The 17,696-nt window shown below is 40.4% G+C and overlaps 1 protein-coding gene and 2 non-coding genes across 9 annotated transcripts in view; all 3 read left to right on the top strand.

Moving 5' to 3' along the window:
- The window catches only part of CHD8 (chromodomain helicase DNA binding protein 8), a 58,797-nt gene that overhangs the window by 38,453 nt on the left and 2,648 nt on the right, over positions 1–17,696 (top strand). For 5 of the 7 annotated variants that reach the window (XM_087822745.1, XM_087822733.1, XM_087822743.1 and 2 more), the window contains exons 12-37: positions 85–206; positions 342–585; positions 1,115–1,291; positions 2,299–2,442; positions 2,690–2,945; positions 3,515–3,725; positions 3,970–4,165; positions 4,667–4,834; positions 5,199–5,378; positions 6,165–6,275; positions 6,627–6,823; positions 7,071–7,270; positions 7,351–7,531; positions 7,621–7,710; positions 8,360–8,463; positions 10,070–10,199; positions 11,269–11,344; positions 11,810–11,864; positions 12,042–12,249; positions 12,672–12,880; positions 12,975–13,691; positions 14,116–14,267; positions 14,544–14,846; positions 15,885–15,998; positions 16,189–16,368; positions 16,761–16,877. In XM_087822745.1, coding sequence (XP_087678871.1) covers positions 85–206; positions 342–585; positions 1,115–1,291; positions 2,299–2,442; positions 2,690–2,945; positions 3,515–3,725; positions 3,970–4,165; positions 4,667–4,834; positions 5,199–5,378; positions 6,165–6,275; positions 6,627–6,823; positions 7,071–7,270; positions 7,351–7,531; positions 7,621–7,710; positions 8,360–8,463; positions 10,070–10,199; positions 11,269–11,344; positions 11,810–11,864; positions 12,042–12,249; positions 12,672–12,880; positions 12,975–13,691; positions 14,116–14,267; positions 14,544–14,846; positions 15,885–15,998; positions 16,189–16,368; positions 16,761–16,877 — 4,842 coding nt within the window. The remainder of the gene's footprint in view (positions 1–84; positions 207–341; positions 586–1,114; positions 1,292–2,298; positions 2,443–2,689; positions 2,946–3,514; positions 3,726–3,969; positions 4,166–4,666; positions 4,835–5,198; positions 5,379–6,164; positions 6,276–6,626; positions 6,824–7,070; positions 7,271–7,350; positions 7,532–7,620; positions 7,711–8,359; positions 8,464–10,069; positions 10,200–11,268; positions 11,345–11,809; positions 11,865–12,041; positions 12,250–12,671; positions 12,881–12,974; positions 13,692–14,115; positions 14,268–14,543; positions 14,847–15,884; positions 15,999–16,188; positions 16,369–16,760; positions 16,878–17,696) is intronic. The other 2 variants (XM_087822750.1, XM_087822753.1) reach the window with 2 other exon arrangements.
- Positions 10,623–10,732, top strand: LOC148094180 (small nucleolar RNA U6-53/MBII-28). Its single transcript, XR_015713660.1, has one exon. It is a non-coding gene; the product is annotated as a small nucleolar RNA U6-53/MBII-28 (small nucleolar RNA).
- On the top strand, positions 15,594–15,703 carry LOC148094179 (small nucleolar RNA U6-53/MBII-28). The gene has a single exon (XR_015713663.1). It is a non-coding gene; the product is annotated as a small nucleolar RNA U6-53/MBII-28 (small nucleolar RNA).

Here is a 17,696-nt window from a genome sequence, read left to right as displayed (position 1 = left end):
TTTGAATTGACTTGAACTACCCAGTAAGTTTGCCTAATTTTTTTAATGTCTCCACCCCATTTATTCAAATTTCCTATTTTTAAGAATCGTCCGCAGGCAAGTGCCTGGAAGAAGTTGGAGCTGTCGCATGAGTATAAAAACAGAAACCAGTTACGGGAATATCAATTGGAAGGGGTCAATTGGCTGCTCTTTAATTGGTATAACAGGTAAAGAAAGGAGTGGACCTATAGATGGAAGCTTAGTCTGGGGTCTTTATTTTTTGTTCAAACAGGCTTTTTTACATGCTTTTTAAAAGATGGTATCTTTTGACATGCTTTTCATTTTCCATGATGAATCTGCAGGCAGAATTGCATCCTGGCTGATGAGATGGGATTGGGCAAAACTATTCAGTCCATTGCCTTCTTGCAGGAGGTATATAATGTAGGCATTCATGGTCCCTTCCTGGTCATTGCCCCACTGTCTACAATTACTAACTGGGAGCGAGAATTCAATACATGGACAGAGATGAACACTATTGTGTACCATGGCAGCCTGGCCAGCCGGCAGATGATTCAGCAGTATGAAATGTACTGCAAAGATTCACGGGTGAGTTGCATTTCATGGGAATGTTACAGTTTAGAGAGAATGGGTCTAGGTACCTGGTATTTTAGAGGTTTTTGTTGAGCTTGTCTGTAATTTAAGGCATTTTTATCTAGATTGTGCAGGGCATTATCTAGATTTTGCTGTTTTGATGCAGTGGACATTTTGAACCAGTGGAAGTTCTGATTTTATTTATGAATACTTACATTTTAAATAGAATTTTACCAGAATGGATGCGTTTTCATCAAGAAAGTATTTTCCAGAATGAAGTTCATTTAGCCATTTCCTTTTCTTTTTTAAAAAAGTCTATTAAAATTTTTCAAGGAGCTGATTATGTTGAGGAGACAATGTATCTTACATTGGGTGATTTGGCACTGATTATCAGGAAGATACACAGCAGCAGAAGAGGGTGGTGGTGCAGTTTGTATTTCCTATTAAGCCTGCCTGAATATAGAAAAGAAAATATATAATTCAGAAGAGCTCCTTATTTAAGTGCATTTTAGGCCTTTTCTGACTTTACTACCTTCATGCTTAGGGGCGCCTCATCCCAGGCGCGTATAAGTTTGATGCCCTGATCACCACTTTTGAGATGATATTGTCAGACTGTCCCGAGCTTCGTGAGATTGAATGGCGCTGTGTTATCATTGATGAGGCCCATCGACTAAAGAACCGTAATTGCAAGCTACTTGATAGTCTCAAGCACATGGACCTGGTGAGTTCCTCACACTGACTTGTGGGCAGAGACACCTGGAATTAAGTCCAATTCCTATGGAATTAATATACCCCTAATTTAGCAGAGAAGAAAAAAGAATGGGAATCTTGATATTGTATGGCGGGTATGGTCTGTGGGAATGATAACCATAAAGTCATAAAAATTTTAGAATTGAAAGGCAACTCTGGGTTAGTGGTTCTCAACCAGGTGGAGAGGTAGGATACTATATTAGTTAGCCAATGCTGCACAACAAAATATCCTAAAACTTAGTGGCTTAAAACAGCAACTATATTTTTCATGATTCTGTAGCTCAGCAACTTGAACTGTGCTCAGCTAGGCCATTCTTTTGGTCTTGCCTGGAGCCAATAATGCAGCTGCAGCTAGCACTTGATTCTTGTTGTTGGCTGGGGTGCCTGGGTCATCTTTCATATGGCCTGTCATCCTCCTGTTGGCCACACTTTGTTTCTTTAAATGGTAGAATCAGGGCAGTGTTCCAAGAGGGCAGTTGCAGAAGCTGCAATGCCTTTATGATATAGGCTCTGAAACTCACACAGTGTCACTCTGCTACATTCTCTTTGTCAGAGCAAGTCACAAGGCAAGCCCAGATTCAAGGGGTGAACCTTGATAGAAGGAACTACAAAGAATTAATGGCCATATTTAATCCAGCACAGGTACCTTCCCTAGAGGGGGACATACATAATAGTATATCTGTGGGGAATTGAGTGTGGAGAAGCATATGTAATTGCGAAAAAAGTTCTGAATATTTATTTGTTCATAATCATAATATTTAAGTTAATTCAATATGTTAAATAATATCAAAGGTTTTCTTGAATGTTTTGTGTTTATCAAAAGAAAGAAAGTGAAAGAAAAGTTAAGATGGTAATCTGGTCCACTCCCATAATTTTATAGATAAAGAAAATAAAGCCAAAGTTACATGTTTGATAGAAAACCCCAAAAGTCTGTTGTGCTTTCGAGTTTTCTCAGTCTGCTGTTTTCTCTGTTTCTAGGAACACAAAGTGCTACTCACAGGAACACCATTGCAAAATACTGTGGAGGAGCTATTTAGCTTGCTTCATTTTTTGGAACCATCACAGTTTCCCTCAGAATCAGAATTCCTCAAGGACTTTGGGGATCTCAAGACTGAGGAACAGGTAGGAAGTCTGTATCTGATGAGGTACTAACCTCAGACTAAAAGGTAAAGTTTGTACTAGACAGGTATCTGTTGCCATAGGCATTAAGGGTCTCTCTGAACTTCTAACCTTGTGCGTGCATCATTTGTGGCATTGTCCAGAATCTACATTTTTCATATACTTGAACTCTCGTTGTATTTCTCAGTGTTTCCACATAATGTGAGAAAGTTTGTCCTCATGTTACTGATTTCTTTTCTCTCTGTTTCAGGTTCAAAAGCTACAGGCCATTCTCAAGCCAATGATGCTGAGAAGACTGAAAGAAGATGTTGAAAAAAACCTGGCACCCAAACAGGAAACTATTATTGAAGTAGAGTTGACCAACATCCAGAAGAAATACTACCGGGCTATTTTGGAGAAGAATTTCTCCTTTCTTTCCAAAGGGGCAGGTCATACGAACATGCCTAATCTACTCAACACAATGATGGAGTTGCGCAAATGCTGCAACCATCCATATCTCATCAATGGTGAGGAAATTTCTGGAAAATACCTTCCATTTCAATATTACCTGTTTACTTTCTAAATTATATTCCCAGAAACAATGGATCATTGACTGATTCCGCCTAATTTGGGAGGGGAGGTGGGGAATTCTCCTTTTGAAATAATTCTTATGTGAAATACCCTTCTGTAGTGTTTTCTGCCCACTTGATTCTACATTACCTCCAAAATTAATTAGAATTTGCTGTTTGGAATTTCATGAGTAACCACTCAAGTCATTCTGTTCTCTGAATGAATGTTCTTACTGGTATTCCATTTTGCTGTTTTTGTTTTGGATGCCAGTATGGTGGTTTGCATGCCTTTGTGCACACATTTACATATTTTTTACCCAATTAATAATTTTAAGCCTGCCTTACTTGGAATATTTTGTTAACACAATTGAAGATGATTTAGAATTTTTGTATGCTGATACTCTGTGTGTGTGATATATTGATCTCGAATCAGATTACTCTTTTGCTTCCTTATCTCAGTTAAATAAACTGTAGCCTTAGTATGTTTTTCTGGACCTCACCATCAAGTTTGGTTTTTCTTTTGACAGGTGCAGAAGAAAAAATCCTGACAGAATTTCGAGAAGCTTGCCATATTATACCTCATGACTTCCACTTGCAGGCCATGGTTCGTTCAGCTGGCAAATTGGTTCTTATTGACAAGTTACTTCCAAAACTTAAAGCTGGTGGCCATAAGGTTCTGATCTTCTCCCAGATGGTACGCTGCCTAGATATCCTAGAGGATTATCTCATCCAGAGGAGGTGAGTAAAGAGTCATCCCTTGCCTTGTGTTTACTGTATCATCATAAAGCTGCAAAAAAGTAGTAGGGCCTGGGTTTAATTTGATCAGGGCTAGGATAAGAGAAGTATTTAAGACTTATTCTCAAGTTTCTGTTAAGGTTTTGGTCAACTAGATATGGAGGCACTGGTATTGATCCTACTTTGCTTTTTTGCTCTGTTTTTCTGCTTAGTCAATTAAAATTTTTTTTCTGTGACTCCCGTACAGGTACTTATATGAGCGTATTGATGGGCGAGTTCGAGGGAACCTTCGACAGGCTGCTATTGACCGCTTCAGCAAGCCTGACTCAGACCGTTTTGTCTTCTTGCTATGCACGCGGGCCGGTGGACTTGGTATTAATCTCACAGCTGCTGATACCTGCATCATCTTTGATTCAGACTGGAATCCACAAAATGACCTGCAGGTAAAGGAAATCATTGTCTTAGGGACTAACTAAGGAGGTTAAACCTAACTTGGGATGTTTTTTTCAGCAGGATCAGAATCTCTTAGAAAGACTTGTCCTTCAGAGAGTATGGAATTGTGTACTTAGTAAGGGGTGGCAGTCTAGAGGTCAGCAAACTCTTGCAAGGACCAGATAATAAATGTTTCAGGCTTTGCGGAATGTATAGTTTCTGTTGTAACTACTCACCTCTGCTCTTATGGCACAAAAGCAGCCATAGACAATATGTAAATGAATGGGTAGGGCTATGTTCCACTAAAACTTTATTTATAGAAACAGTGGCCATGCAGACCATAGTTTGCTGATCCCTGGTCTACATGATGGAGCAATAATTTCATCTTGAAATTGACTTTGATTTTGATTTGATCTCATAGCTGCGTTGTAGATGTGAATTGTTTTTTTGAGTCAGGCCCCCACCCCCAATTTTGTTACCGTTGCCCTTTTCTTCCATTGTTTTATAACTAGGCACAGGCACGGTGTCATCGAATTGGGCAGAGCAAAGCTGTGAAGGTGTACCGTCTCATCACTCGGAATTCTTATGAGAGAGAAATGTTTGATAAGGCTAGCCTCAAGTTGGGATTGGATAAGGCTGTGCTTCAGTCCATGAGTGGTCGGGATGGCAACATTACTGGAGTGAGTCCTCTTAGTTTATTGATAATGTTTGTACTAGCTCGTAGAAATGGAGACAAGAACTATTTTTGCACAGGAATCTAACCACCTTATTTGTTTTATTTATTTATTTATTTATTTATTTATTTATTTATTTATTTATTTATTTATTTATAGAGAGGAAGGGAGAGAGATAGAGAAACATCTATCTGAGAGCAAAAAATCGATTGGCTGCCTTCTATATGCCCCCTACGGGGGAACCATCCTGTAACCTGGTCATGTGCCTTGATGGGGAATTGCAGCGGCAACCTTTATATTTCTTAAAATATTATTATATGGTTAGATAATATTATCTTGGTAGTCTTCATCTTTCTATTGGGTTTTGTAGATCCAGCAATTCTCCAAGAAGGAAATTGAAGATCTCTTACGAAAAGGAGCATATGCAGCCATAATGGAGGAAGATGATGAGGGCTCCAAGTTTTGTGAAGAGGACATTGACCAGATCTTGTTAAGACGAACCACAACCATCACCATTGAGTCTGAAGGAAAGGGTTCTACCTTTGCCAAGGTGTGTTCTATCTGTGCCAGAGGATAGAGAAGCAGAGAGAGACACAGGAATCTCTAGAATTTATATATGTGTGTGTGAACACATTTGTTCATTTATTTTACTTTTACTAGCATTAATTTTATGCTTATTTTACTCCTGGGCCCTAAGTTTTCATTTCTTCAATTTCTTCTGGGATATCTTTTTCTTATGTGCAACCTCCTCTTCTGGTTTAGGAATAATCTGCTTTTTCAGTAAGGATCATCTCAATATGGCAGGGAGAGCACATGTGTGGGTTAATCCACCCATGAGCTCTGTAAGTTCTGTGCTGCATCTTTGGAGCTTTGTTCACCTGGATGTACTCAGTGACCAGAGAATCTGCATCTAAACTCTGAAGTTCAGCATTTTTTTAAAAGCATGTGCAGCAAAATTCAGTACTCCTTTTGAGCCACTGACCCTATGTCCAGCCCGACTATTTGGCTTGAGCACACCTACCAGTTCCAGTCTTGTAAAGATGGAATGGCGCACATTGCTTCTGTAAAGTGATATCCATCAGATACTTGGTGGCTTTTCAGATATGCATACCCTTGATGGCCTGGGCAGTTTCATGAGTGTTCTTAAAGTGAATGTGAAGATTTGTACTTCTTGGTTTGCATGATTTTGTGGGGTTTTCTGGTAGCAAACCATTTTTAGAGGTCACTTGAGGCTGCTTTGGGAAAGAGCTAAATATATTTTTTTAAAGTAACTGATTCCCCATTGCTTAAAAAAGTAGTATAGTCAACTTTACTCTGTTCCTTTGTTCCTCATTAGGCAAGCTTTGTTGCTTCTGAAAACAGAACAGATATTTCTCTGGATGACCCCAACTTTTGGCAAAAGTGGGCCAAAAAGGCTGACCTGGACATGGATCTACTCAACAGCAAGGTGAGTGTCCTTTTTCTTTAGAGAGGAAATATTGCAGAAGACACAGTACTTTCAGGATTCTTTTTAGCTGCTCTAATTCTTAGATGCTGACCTTGGTTTGTGATAGTGTATTATGTACAAAGTTGTTTGTAAAAACTTTCTACATAGTAGGCCCCAGAAAACTGCTTAGATATCGACCACTTAATTTTGCTTCCTGAATCCCTGTAGATTATTTGGCATGTCCTAAAAAAAATCTCTCTTTGAGTATCTACAAATGTTACATCCAAGGCTATTTCAGTCCATAATTGTCTTAATGCCTTTCCCATGATCATATCATGAAGAGAGTTACTTCTCCTTCTGTTCTTTGCATAGAATAACTTGGTGATTGACACACCTAGAGTACGAAAGCAGACCCGCCACTTCAGCACTCTGAAGGATGATGACCTGGTGGAATTCTCTGATTTGGAAAGTGAAGACGACGAACGGCCACGCTCTCGCCGGCATGACCGTCATCATACGTATGGGCGTACTGACTGCTTTCGGGTGGAAAAGCACCTGTTGGTATATGGGTAAGAACTTACCTTGCCATCAGAGGTTGTGCATCTCTATCCTGATAGACACCCTGTTTGCCTTTCAGATTAGAGATTTCAAAGAGCGGAATAATGGGGGAAACTTTATTGTATTTATTGTTACCATGTTTTCTCAAGATCTTTTTGTCTCCTACCTTCTGGGAGATTCAATTCTGGGGGACTGGGGAATATCATTGAATTAGAGTCCCAAGGAATATAAGTATAATTTCCTTTTTTTTTTTCCTAGTTGGGGACGGTGGCGAGATATCTTGTCTCACGGACGCTTCAAGCGACGGATGACTGAGCGAGATGTGGAGACAATTTGCCGGGCCATCCTCGTGTACTGTCTTCTACACTATCGTGGGGATGAAAATATCAAAGGCTTCATTTGGGACTTGATTAGCCCTGCTGAAAATGGCAAGACAAAAGAATTGCAGAATCATTCTGGTAATTATCAACTCTTTACTTTTCATCTTTTTATAGGTTATCTAATCCTTTCCAGGTCCAAGGGGTTTTCTCAATCCAAGTCTTCAATGTCTCCCCTTCTCCAGGTCTATCAATCCCTGTGCCTCGTGGACGCAAGGGGAAAAAAGTAAAGTCACAAAGCACTTTTGATATCCATAAGGCAGATTGGATCCGGAAATATAACCCTGATACTCTGTTCCAAGATGAAAGTTATAAGAAGCACTTGAAGCATCAGTGTAACAAGTAAGGATGGAATTTAGCAAAGACTAAGTGTTTTCTACCTCAGACTTTCTACGCTATTGTTGAGCCAGCTCTTCGTCTCTCCTTTATAGAGTGCTATTACGGGTACGAATGCTATACTACCTGAGGCAGGAGGTGATTGGAGACCAGGCAGAGAAGGTGTTAGGGGGTGCCATTGCCAGGTAAAGTTCTGCTGTATTTTTTTCCATGCCATTCCTTATTCAAGAAAAGATTGCTTTACTTACTTCATTTTATACTATTGTTATACCTGATCATTAAAACCTATATATTAGGTTATTAGTTTTATATCTGGTACCAGTGGAAAGAAATAGGCAGCTGCATAAGCAGCTTAAATTAATGAATAAAGGAAGATAATTGTAGCAATCTCTTCAAGGATTATTATTTTAATTTTCTGCATTGCTGTGCTTACTGCCCTCTTATACCTTTTTTCCCCAAAGGAAAATGTTTAATGTAAAGATTCAAGATTCACATTATAGAAAATGATAAATATCCTTCTCTTAAGAGTTCAACTTTTGCATTTTTATCTATTTAATCCTGCCACCTTTTTTTCTAGGTGTTTTTTTTATTACTCTTCTTGCCCCTTTTCCTGTCTATGGTTACATTGATAGATTTCCTCCTTCACAAGTTACGATTATCATTAAAATTCTTAATATACCCTTTAACTTTCCCAACATCTTGGTAATATTTGTAATTTTCCTTTCCTCTCATCCCTAAGTATGCTGTTAGTTGTCCATCTTCTTGGATAGAAATGTGGCATTTTATTTTTCAGTTTCCTTGTTGATTTTTGGTATTGCCCTCTTATACCTTTAGTGAGATTGACATATGGTTCCCAGTAGTGGATCAGCTAGAGGTTCCAACAACGTGGTGGGACAGTGAGGCTGACAAGTCCCTGCTCATTGGCGTGTTTAAGCATGGTAGGTGCCTTCTCTTAGTTTGTTCCTTTCCTATTGTAGATTTATGTCCACAGATGGAATATTTAGCAAAATGCTCATGACCGCTAAATGACTTCTGTGATTGATCTTCAATAAACATGTTTGAATGGGAAACTAGTTCTTAAATATTCAGGGCTGAGCAACTATCCCTATAAATAGATATTCAAGAAAGACCAGATGGATAATTAAATCCCAATGTAGGGAGTCTTCCATCTGTTCTCTAATAAGTGTTACTAATCTGTGTGTTGTATGTAAGTTAAGGTTCCACAAATCAGGGGAAGTAGTATATGCTCACTATCGTTAAATGTGCTTAATTTGCATGACTTTCCTGTGGCTTTCTGAAAGTGATCTGCTTCTGTAACATCCTCTTTTTCTAAATGTTCAGCAGGCACTCTGGTGTAGATGTGAACAATAGTATTTGAGTGAAATAAAAATGGGGGGGGAAAGAGAGTATTTTCTCTTCATTCTTGCTTAATGACAAATCCCAGGCATTAAAAACAGTGAACACTAAATTCCAGGCCACTGACTTAGTGAACTGGAATATCATTTCTTTTTTAAAAATACTTTTCAGGCCCTGGCCATTGTGGCTCAGTTGGTTGGTCGTCATTCCGTGCACTGAAAGGTTGCTGGTTGAATTCCCGGTCAGGACACATGCCCAGGTTGCAGGCTCGATCTCTGGTAGAGAGGGCATGCAAGAGGCAGCCAATCGATATTTCCCTCTCACATTGATGTTTCTCTTCTCTCTCCCTCTCTCTTCCTCTCTCTAAAAATCAGTTTTTTAAAAATATTTTTCTGTTTACTTCTATGAAATAAAAGTAATGGCACTGCCCGGCCGGCATAGTTCAGTGGTTGAGCATCAACCTATGAACTAGGAGGTCACTGTGTGATTTCCGGTTGGGGCACCTGGCCAGGTTGCAGGCTTGATCCCCAGTAGGGTGCATATAGGAGGCAACGGATTGATGACTCTCTCGTCATCGATGTTTCTATCTCTCCCTTTCCCTCCCTCTGAAGTCAATAAAAAACAAAACAAAACAAAATAATGGCACTGAATCACTTTTTTTTTTTTACAAGTTTAATGGAATAAGAAAAAGGGTGAGCATTTGTAATCTTCGATTTACTTATGAGACAGAAATTTAGAAGAGTATAAACATCCTGAAGTATATTCATTTGCCATTCATCATAAGTTCAGTCTGTTTGCAGGTACAAGTTTTTAATCTACATTGAAAAATGTGTGACTTTTTCCTAAATTTTTTTACTTTTTTAGTTTCTCATCTATGTAATAAGGATAGTAGAAAGACTACCAGTTAAATGGTTATGTAGATACATTACTATTCTATACAAACTGATTAAATTCCTATCTTCAGTAACTAATATTAAAGCTCTTTATAACTCTAAACTGCTATAGAAATGTTAAATATACTAATATAACCCAGCAGCTGTCCAAGTAAACATTTAAACTATATTTTGCATTGTGAGCAAAGTAGCCCATATAATAATATACTCTAATTATTACATCAGCATACAAAGTAAACATAAAAGCAAAATAGAACCCATGATTTTCTTCAGTTTATGGCCCTTTTTCTTCTAGGCTATGAAAAATACAATACTATGAGGGCAGACCCAGCTTTATGCTTCCTGGAAAAGGCTGGCCGACCAGATGACAAAGCTATTGCAGCAGAACATCGAGTGTTGGATAATTTCTCTGACATAGTAGAAGGGTAAGCATTGGTACTTAGTTCTCTTAAAGTTCCTAGTCTGCCCTATAAAGGCTATTAGTTGCTTGTGCTAAGAGGTAACTCTAGCCTTGACTAAACCCATTGGGATTCTTAATGGTGGTTATATTTAGGAGACCAACAGAAAGAACTCCATAAACGGGCCTAAAACCATACATTGCCATAAGATACAACTAAGGGTGAAAATTAATGTTACTCCCAATTGGCTTATTTGATGTTCTCTTCAGTTTTCTTTGCAGTGCTTTTCTGTACAGCCACAGTAGCTGGGGGATTACTGGTCTTATTGAAAGATAATAGCCATGGAGCTCTCCCATGTCACTTATGTGGTAGAGCCTCAGAAAATTTTAGCTCTGGTTTATCTCCCACTGGTCGCTGGCCCATAAAGGCATTATTCTGTCTGGATACATGCCTCGATGATGAGTTGCCATGCTAATACTGAGCCACCAGGTAGGGCAGTGTTGCCCTGGTTTGGGTGCCAGTGAGTTTAACAAAACTTCTCATATGGAGACCTGAGGGGCATGTGAAAGAGTTGGCTTAGTTCATGAATACCCACACATCTTCATGATTGAGAGGTTTCTCTTTGATGATCACAACCTCAGTTTGCTTAGTGAAGGACCCTCAAAGGAAATTGGGCTGTTAATTCATTGCAAATCATGTATTATGTCACCCTTTTGCTCAGTAGAACAAAGTAGTAAAAATAAGCAAGCACGGGCCATTCAAGTGAAATAATAAAAGTAAGTAGTAGGGAAGAATGGTGGGGGGGTAATGGGTTAAACAATAAATGGCTGTCAAGAGAGGGCAGGTGTGCTGGTCACTGTTTCATTTCAAATTAAAGCAATTTAGAGTGCACTTTGACAATTTCTCCCAGTTCTTTGTTCTGTTTGGGTGCTGTACCTAATTTACTCAGAGTTTAGCACCTGGCTTGCCTTTCCTCCAGCATGAAAGAAAAGACTTCCATGCTGGATTATATATTTGGCCAGCTCTTCATCCTAGGTTCCTCTTAGTGAAAGGAGATATATTGCTAAAATTTTCTCATGCTTCTGAATAATTTTAGGGTTGACTTTGATAAGGATTGTGAAGATCCTGAATATAAACCACTCCAGGGTCCCCCAAAGGACCAAGATGATGAGGTGAGGATTCTCATTTAAGTCTATTTCCTCTATTACTAAATAGTTAAGTATTGTCCCATTTCTTGAATCCTGAAGTATACTGATTAATTTATAATTCGAAATGAAAAATAATTACCATTTGAGAACATAAAGTATTAATGGAAAGGATTGTAATGCTAGCTGGGGAAGATCAGGGATGACTTTGCCAAAGCTGTGGGACCCAAGCTAGACATTGGAAAATACTACTTTTGATAGATTCCTGAGTCCTTTTATCTTCAAGCCATTAAGAAGAACTGACTTTTCAGGCTCTTTTTCTTACTCTCTTAGTTGGTTGCTTCCAGTTTTTTGTGAGGGTTCCTTTCATTAGAAATTTTTCTTGATCCCTTGGTGCCATAGAAGGACACACATGAGAAAATGATTTCAGAGTACCAATTTCCCCTCCTTTCCCTCCCTGCTCCATCCTGTGGGGTGGATCTCCTTCTCTAGGGTGATCCCTTGATGATGATGGATGAGGAGATCTCAGTGATTGATGGAGATGAAGGTAAACATCTAGGTCATCTAGTACAATTTGCGTGGGGTGGTGGGTTTGGGGAATTATTGACTGATTTTGTCCTATCCTGGGATTTCTAAGAGCTTTGCCTTTGGGTGGGTTGAAATGCAAGTATTATCTCTTCTGTTCTTCCTGTACTTCCTTTTCATTCTCCTTTGGTTCCCACAGCCCAAGTAACCCAACAGCCAGGCCATCTATTCTGGCCTCCAGGCTCTGCCCTTACAGCTAGGCTTCGGCGCCTAGTTACAGCCTATCAGCGCAGCTATAAGAGAGAACAGATGAAGATAGAGGCTGCAGAACGTGGGGACCGGAGACGGCGGCGTTGTGAGGCAGCTTTCAAGCTAAAAGAAATTGCACGGCGGGAAAAACAGCAACGGTAAAATATGGCTGGGAATTTGGACTGAACTGTAAGCTTGTCTTCAACCAACTGTAGGCCCTCTATTGAAAAGCATCTTAGGAAGAATTCATTTGGAGTTCTCTACAGAGGGACCATCTTCTTTCCCTTTCTTTTTCCTTAATTATTACACTTCTGTGACATAAACCTCACTCTCTGCCTAATAATAACTCCCAGTAAGATCTCCTATATAGATATTCTCATTATTTGCCCACATCATTTTCCCCTTTAGCTTGCTAATTATTAAATTCTTAGATGTTACAGAGTACCTCTTACTACCTCTTCTACTATCTTCTGGGTCTCCTCAATTTTTATGTATTCAGATACCCTAAGCCACACTAAGAAGTGACCAGTTTCCCTATATTCTTCTGATCACTGTCGCCTGATTGCTCTTCCCTTTGTAGATGGACAAGGCGTGAACAAACTGATTTCTATCGAGTAGTTTCTACCTTTGGTGTGGAGTATGACCCTGACACCATGCAGTTCCATTGGGATCGCTTCCGCACTTTTGCTAGACTGGACAAAAAAACAGATGAAAGCCTTACCAAGTATTTCCATGGCTTTGTGGCCATGTGCCGCCAAGTGTGCCGTCTTCCCCCAGCAGCTGGAGATGGTAAGCAAGACTAGAGGTTTTTGGATGAGTGTCAGGATTGATGGTGACAAAACCAACTCTTGGTTCGTTTCTCCTTCACCTTTATCTCCTGCAGAGCCTCCGGACCCTAATCTGTTCATTGAGCCCATCACTGAGGAGAGGGCCTCACGGACTCTCTACCGTATCGAATTGCTTCGGCGCTTACGGGAACAAGTTTTATGCCACCCCCTTTTAGAAGATCGGCTGGCATTATGTCAGCCTCCAGGTCCTGAACTGCCCAAATGGTGGGAGCCCGTTCGACATGATGGGGAGCTTCTGCGAGGGGCAGCCCGCCATGGGGTGAGCCAAACAGACTGCAACATCATGCAGGACCCAGACTTCTCTTTTCTGGCTGCCCGAATGAATTATATGCAGAACCATCAAGCAGGAGCACCAGCTCCATCCCTGTCACGCTGCTCTACTCCACTGCTACACCAGCAGTATACCTCGCGCACTGCCTCACCATTGCCCCTGCGCCCAGATGCTCCTGTTGAAAAGCCACCTGAGGAGACAGCTGCCCAGGTCCCCAGTCTGGACAGTCTAACTTTAAAGCTAGAGCATGATGTGGCGAGGACCCAACCAACCCCTCAAGTCTATGAGATGCGAGTAGCCCCCTCTGATACTACCCCTCTGGTTTCCCGGAGTGTCCCGCCAGTCAAACTGGAGGATGAGGATGATTCAGACTCTGAGCTGGACCTGAGCAAGCTGTCACCATCGTCCTCTTCTTCCTCATCCTCGTCCAGTTCCAGCTCCAGCACTGATGAGAGTGAAGACGAGAAGGAAGAGAAGCTAAGTGAGTGCATGTGACAGGCTGTTGGCCTTCTTCCCCATTACCCGCCTCTCTGCTTTTCCCTTTCTAAATGTATCCTCAGAGAGATTCAGATTTTGATTTGATAGAATATCCAAAGAGATCTGTTATTCTTTGGGTCTTTATTTATTTATTTATTTATTAAATATATCTTTATTGACTTCAGAGAGAGGAAAGGAGAGGGAGAGAGAGAGATAGAAACATCAATGATGAGAGAGTCATTGATCAAGCCCGCAACCAGGCATGTGCCCTGACCGGGAATCGAACCCCGATCGCCTGGATCCCAGGTCGATGCTCAACCGCTGAGCCACGCCTGGCTGGACTGGGTCTTTATTTCAAGCCTGTATAATACCATTCCTATATAACTTTATTCTTTCATCTTTGCTCACATATTCTCTATGATCTCTAGCTGCTGACCGGTCCCACTCAAAGCTCTATGATGAAGAGAGTCTCCTGTCCCTCACTATGTCCCAAGATGGATTCCCAAATGAAGATGGAGAGCAAATGACCCCTGAGCTACTGCTGCTACAAGAAAGACAAAGAGCCTCTGAGTGGCCCAAGGTAACAGCCTAATTCCTGGACATGTAGAGTCTAGAAATAAAGTGTAACACACAGGAAACAAGAAACAGATGGTTCTGGTTTTCTATTATAATTAGTGCTACATGTTTTTCAATAAAATTCTTCCCAGTTGACTTAGGATTCTGATACTGTTACCTCCCTCCTTTCTGCCTTATGATTTGACCGATCCTGATGATGATGCCATTATTGTTTATCACAGGATCACATAGCTAGTATTCAAGCCCTAAAACCAGTATTGATTTCTTTTTCCCCACTCAGGATCGTGTCCTGATAAACCGTATTGACCTCGTCTGCCAGGCTGTACTCTCAGGGAAGTGGCCTTCTAGCCGCCGGAGTCAGGAAATGGTAACAGGAGGAATTTTGGGGCCAGGCAACCACTTGCTAGACAGTCCTTCATTGACTCCAGGAGAATATGGTGACTCTCCAGTCCCCACACCACGAAGTAGCAGTGCAGCTTCCATGGCCGAGGAGGAAGTGTCTGCAGTCACCACAGCAGCAGCTCAGTTCACCAAACTTCGCCGAGGCATGGATGAGAAGGAGTTTACAGTTCAGATCAAAGATGTAAGCTTAGCATTTAGGTAATGGGAAGTGGGGAAGGAGGCTACAGTTCATGCTACCTAGTTTCACTAAACTCATTTGGTTAGCTAACTTTAAAAATGAAAGAAAAAAAATTAGAGCCCAAAAAAGATCTATGGAGGAAAAGTCATTGTAGTAAAGGAAGAGATCTTATTATGACTTGTATATCATGCGAACTAGATGAAAAGAAACCATATTTTTGAAAGAAGTTTAATTGATATAAGGCTTCTTTTGAGTGGCTTGTTTCTAGATCCTAGAAACTTAGGTTTTAAAATTTTAAATCAAATTGTTGGAAAGCTATTAAAATGACACCTATTAGAGGCCTTATTAAGTTACAAAGGATCATTCATACTGAAATTGTCAGTGTTATTTTTTATTTTTTAAATAACTTTTTTTTAAAGATTTTTTTATTGACTTTTAGAGAGAGAGGGAAAGAGAGAGAAACATCAATGTGAGAGTGAAACATCAGTTGACTGCCTCCTGCATGCCACGTACTGGGGATCAAGCCTGTAACCCAGGCATGTGCCATGACCGGGAATCAAACTGGCAACCTTTAGGTGCACTAGATGATGCCCAACCAACTGAGCCACACTGGCCAGGGCAAATCAGTGTTATAGATGGAAATTTTTCTTTTTCCTAATCCTCTTCCATATTGAACTCTATTAGCTGCTTATTAAGCATTCAACCAGAAAAATTTCTTAAATTAGTATGTGACGGGAATATCAGGAGTTGTCCCTGTGATGAGTTTCCATGCTAATACTCAAATACCAGGTAGGGGGTTTTACCTTGCATTTGGGTGTTACTGAGATACAGTCTGCTTCTCTTAAAGCCACCTGAGGGGCAGTAGGTCAAGAAATGAAATATTTCTAAAGAAAAAGTATATACATTTTGTTATGTTTCTAATTTCTACCCTTTAGTTCAATGAGCCAGAAGATGACTGTTACCCCAAGCCCCCCAAAGCTTAATCTGTACTTTAAAAACATGTGCCATATGACATCTTGGGTGGGTGGGTTGTCTTCCTAGGAGGAAGGATTGAAGCTAACATTCCAGAAGCACAAGTTGATGGCTAATGGAGTAATGGGAGATGGACATCCTCTGTTTCATAAGAAGAAGGGGAACAGAAAGAAACTAGTTGAGGTGAGTGGTAGAGAAAATCTTTAACATGATGATTAGATAAGAGCTTTTTATTCTCAGTAATTGATGAAGGCAATTGGGATTGAGGGACTAGATGTTAGAGTTACCTTATGGCTACCGTTGGCTCTGCTCCCCCTCCCTTCCTACTCCAGAGAAGAGTATGTGCTCATGGGGGTGGATTCTGGGTTTGCAGCTGGAGGTGGAATGCATGGAAGAGCCTAATCACCTTGATGTGGACCTGGAGACTCGGATCCCTGTCATCAATAAGGTGGATGGTACTTTGCTGGTGGGTGAGGATGCCCCTCGCCGGGCTGAACTGGAGATGTGGTTACAGGGTCATCCAGAATTCGCTGTTGATCCCCGATTTCTAGCGGTGAGTGGCAGTTCCATCCAGCAAGATTTAAAATCATTCCCTTGATTTTTACGCTGTGTGAAAGGGAGGAAGCATGCCATATTATGTCATTGTTTCTGCATCTGCAAAATTAGACTAGTAGTACCTACCAGCCATCCTATTTTACAGGGTTGTGAGGATCAAAATAATGTTAAAGCACCTGTTAAATTGCTAGGCAAATATTTGCTCTTCAGCTATTATATAACCACCTAAAATTTTTGGAGAGAGCTGTTTGTTTTCCACTAGGACTAATCTTCTGTTTATCCATGCAATAAGTACTTATTGTCACACTTATTGTCAGGCATTAATACCTTAGTAATTACTCCAGAGAAGATTTTTATTCCTCTAGGGTAACTCATACTTTTCTATTGCAGTATATGGAGGATCGCAGAAAACAGAAGTGGCAGAGATGTAAAAAAAACAATAAGGTAGAATTGAACTGTTTGGGAGTGGAACCAGTACAGACCGCCAACTCTAGGAATGGAAAAAAGGTAGGTGATACTGAGGCATTACCGCTCTGTTCCCACACTAGATGTGACTGGAGAAATTTTTTAATGCTATTTATTCTTTTTCCAATATATGTTTGAGAAAATGTGTCTTCACCAATAAGGAAGCCCGAGTATTTTTATTGGTATTTTTATTGTCATCTCTAGAAGAGCATAAAATTCTAAAAATTAATTTCAGCACTTTAAGCATATTAAAAGATAAGAATTAGTAAGATGTGTTAGAACATTCTAGTCCTTATCCTACTCTTCTACTAAGGGGTTTTTGGCAAATCCTTTAACTTTTTCAGTGTGCACATCCTGAAAAGGGGTTTGGAGCAGATAATTTCTAAAAGTTTATGATTCTATATATTTTATTTTATTTTTATTTATTTATTTTAAATATATCTTTATTTTTTTCAGAGAGAGGAAAGGAGAAGGAGAGAGATAGATAGAAACATCAGTGATGAGAGAGTCATTGATCGGCTGCCTCCTGCACTCCCCCGACTGGGGATCAAGCCCACAACCCGGGCATGTGCCCTGACTGGGAATCAAACCCCAGTCGCCTGGATCCTAGGTGGATGCTCAACTGCTGAGCCACACCTGGCCAGGCGTATTTTATTTTTAAATATATCTTTATTGATTGTAGAGAGAGGAAAGGAGAGGGAGAGAGAGAAACATAAATGATAAGAGACTCATTGATTGAGCCCGCAACCCAGGAATGTGCCCTGACTGGGAATCGAACCCCGATCGCCTGGATACCAGGTCGACTCTCAACCACTGAGCCATGCCCGGCCGGGCGAGTCTATATGTCTTAGACGTGACTTG

This window comes from Miniopterus natalensis, chromosome 1 (assembly GCF_054644295.1).
Source record: "Miniopterus natalensis isolate mMinNat1 chromosome 1, mMinNat1.hap1, whole genome shotgun sequence".
Taxonomy (NCBI): Eukaryota; Metazoa; Chordata; class Mammalia; order Chiroptera; family Miniopteridae; genus Miniopterus; species Miniopterus natalensis.
The sequence above is the reverse complement of the archived record's forward strand: the minus strand, read 5'-3'. Positions and strand labels throughout refer to the sequence as shown.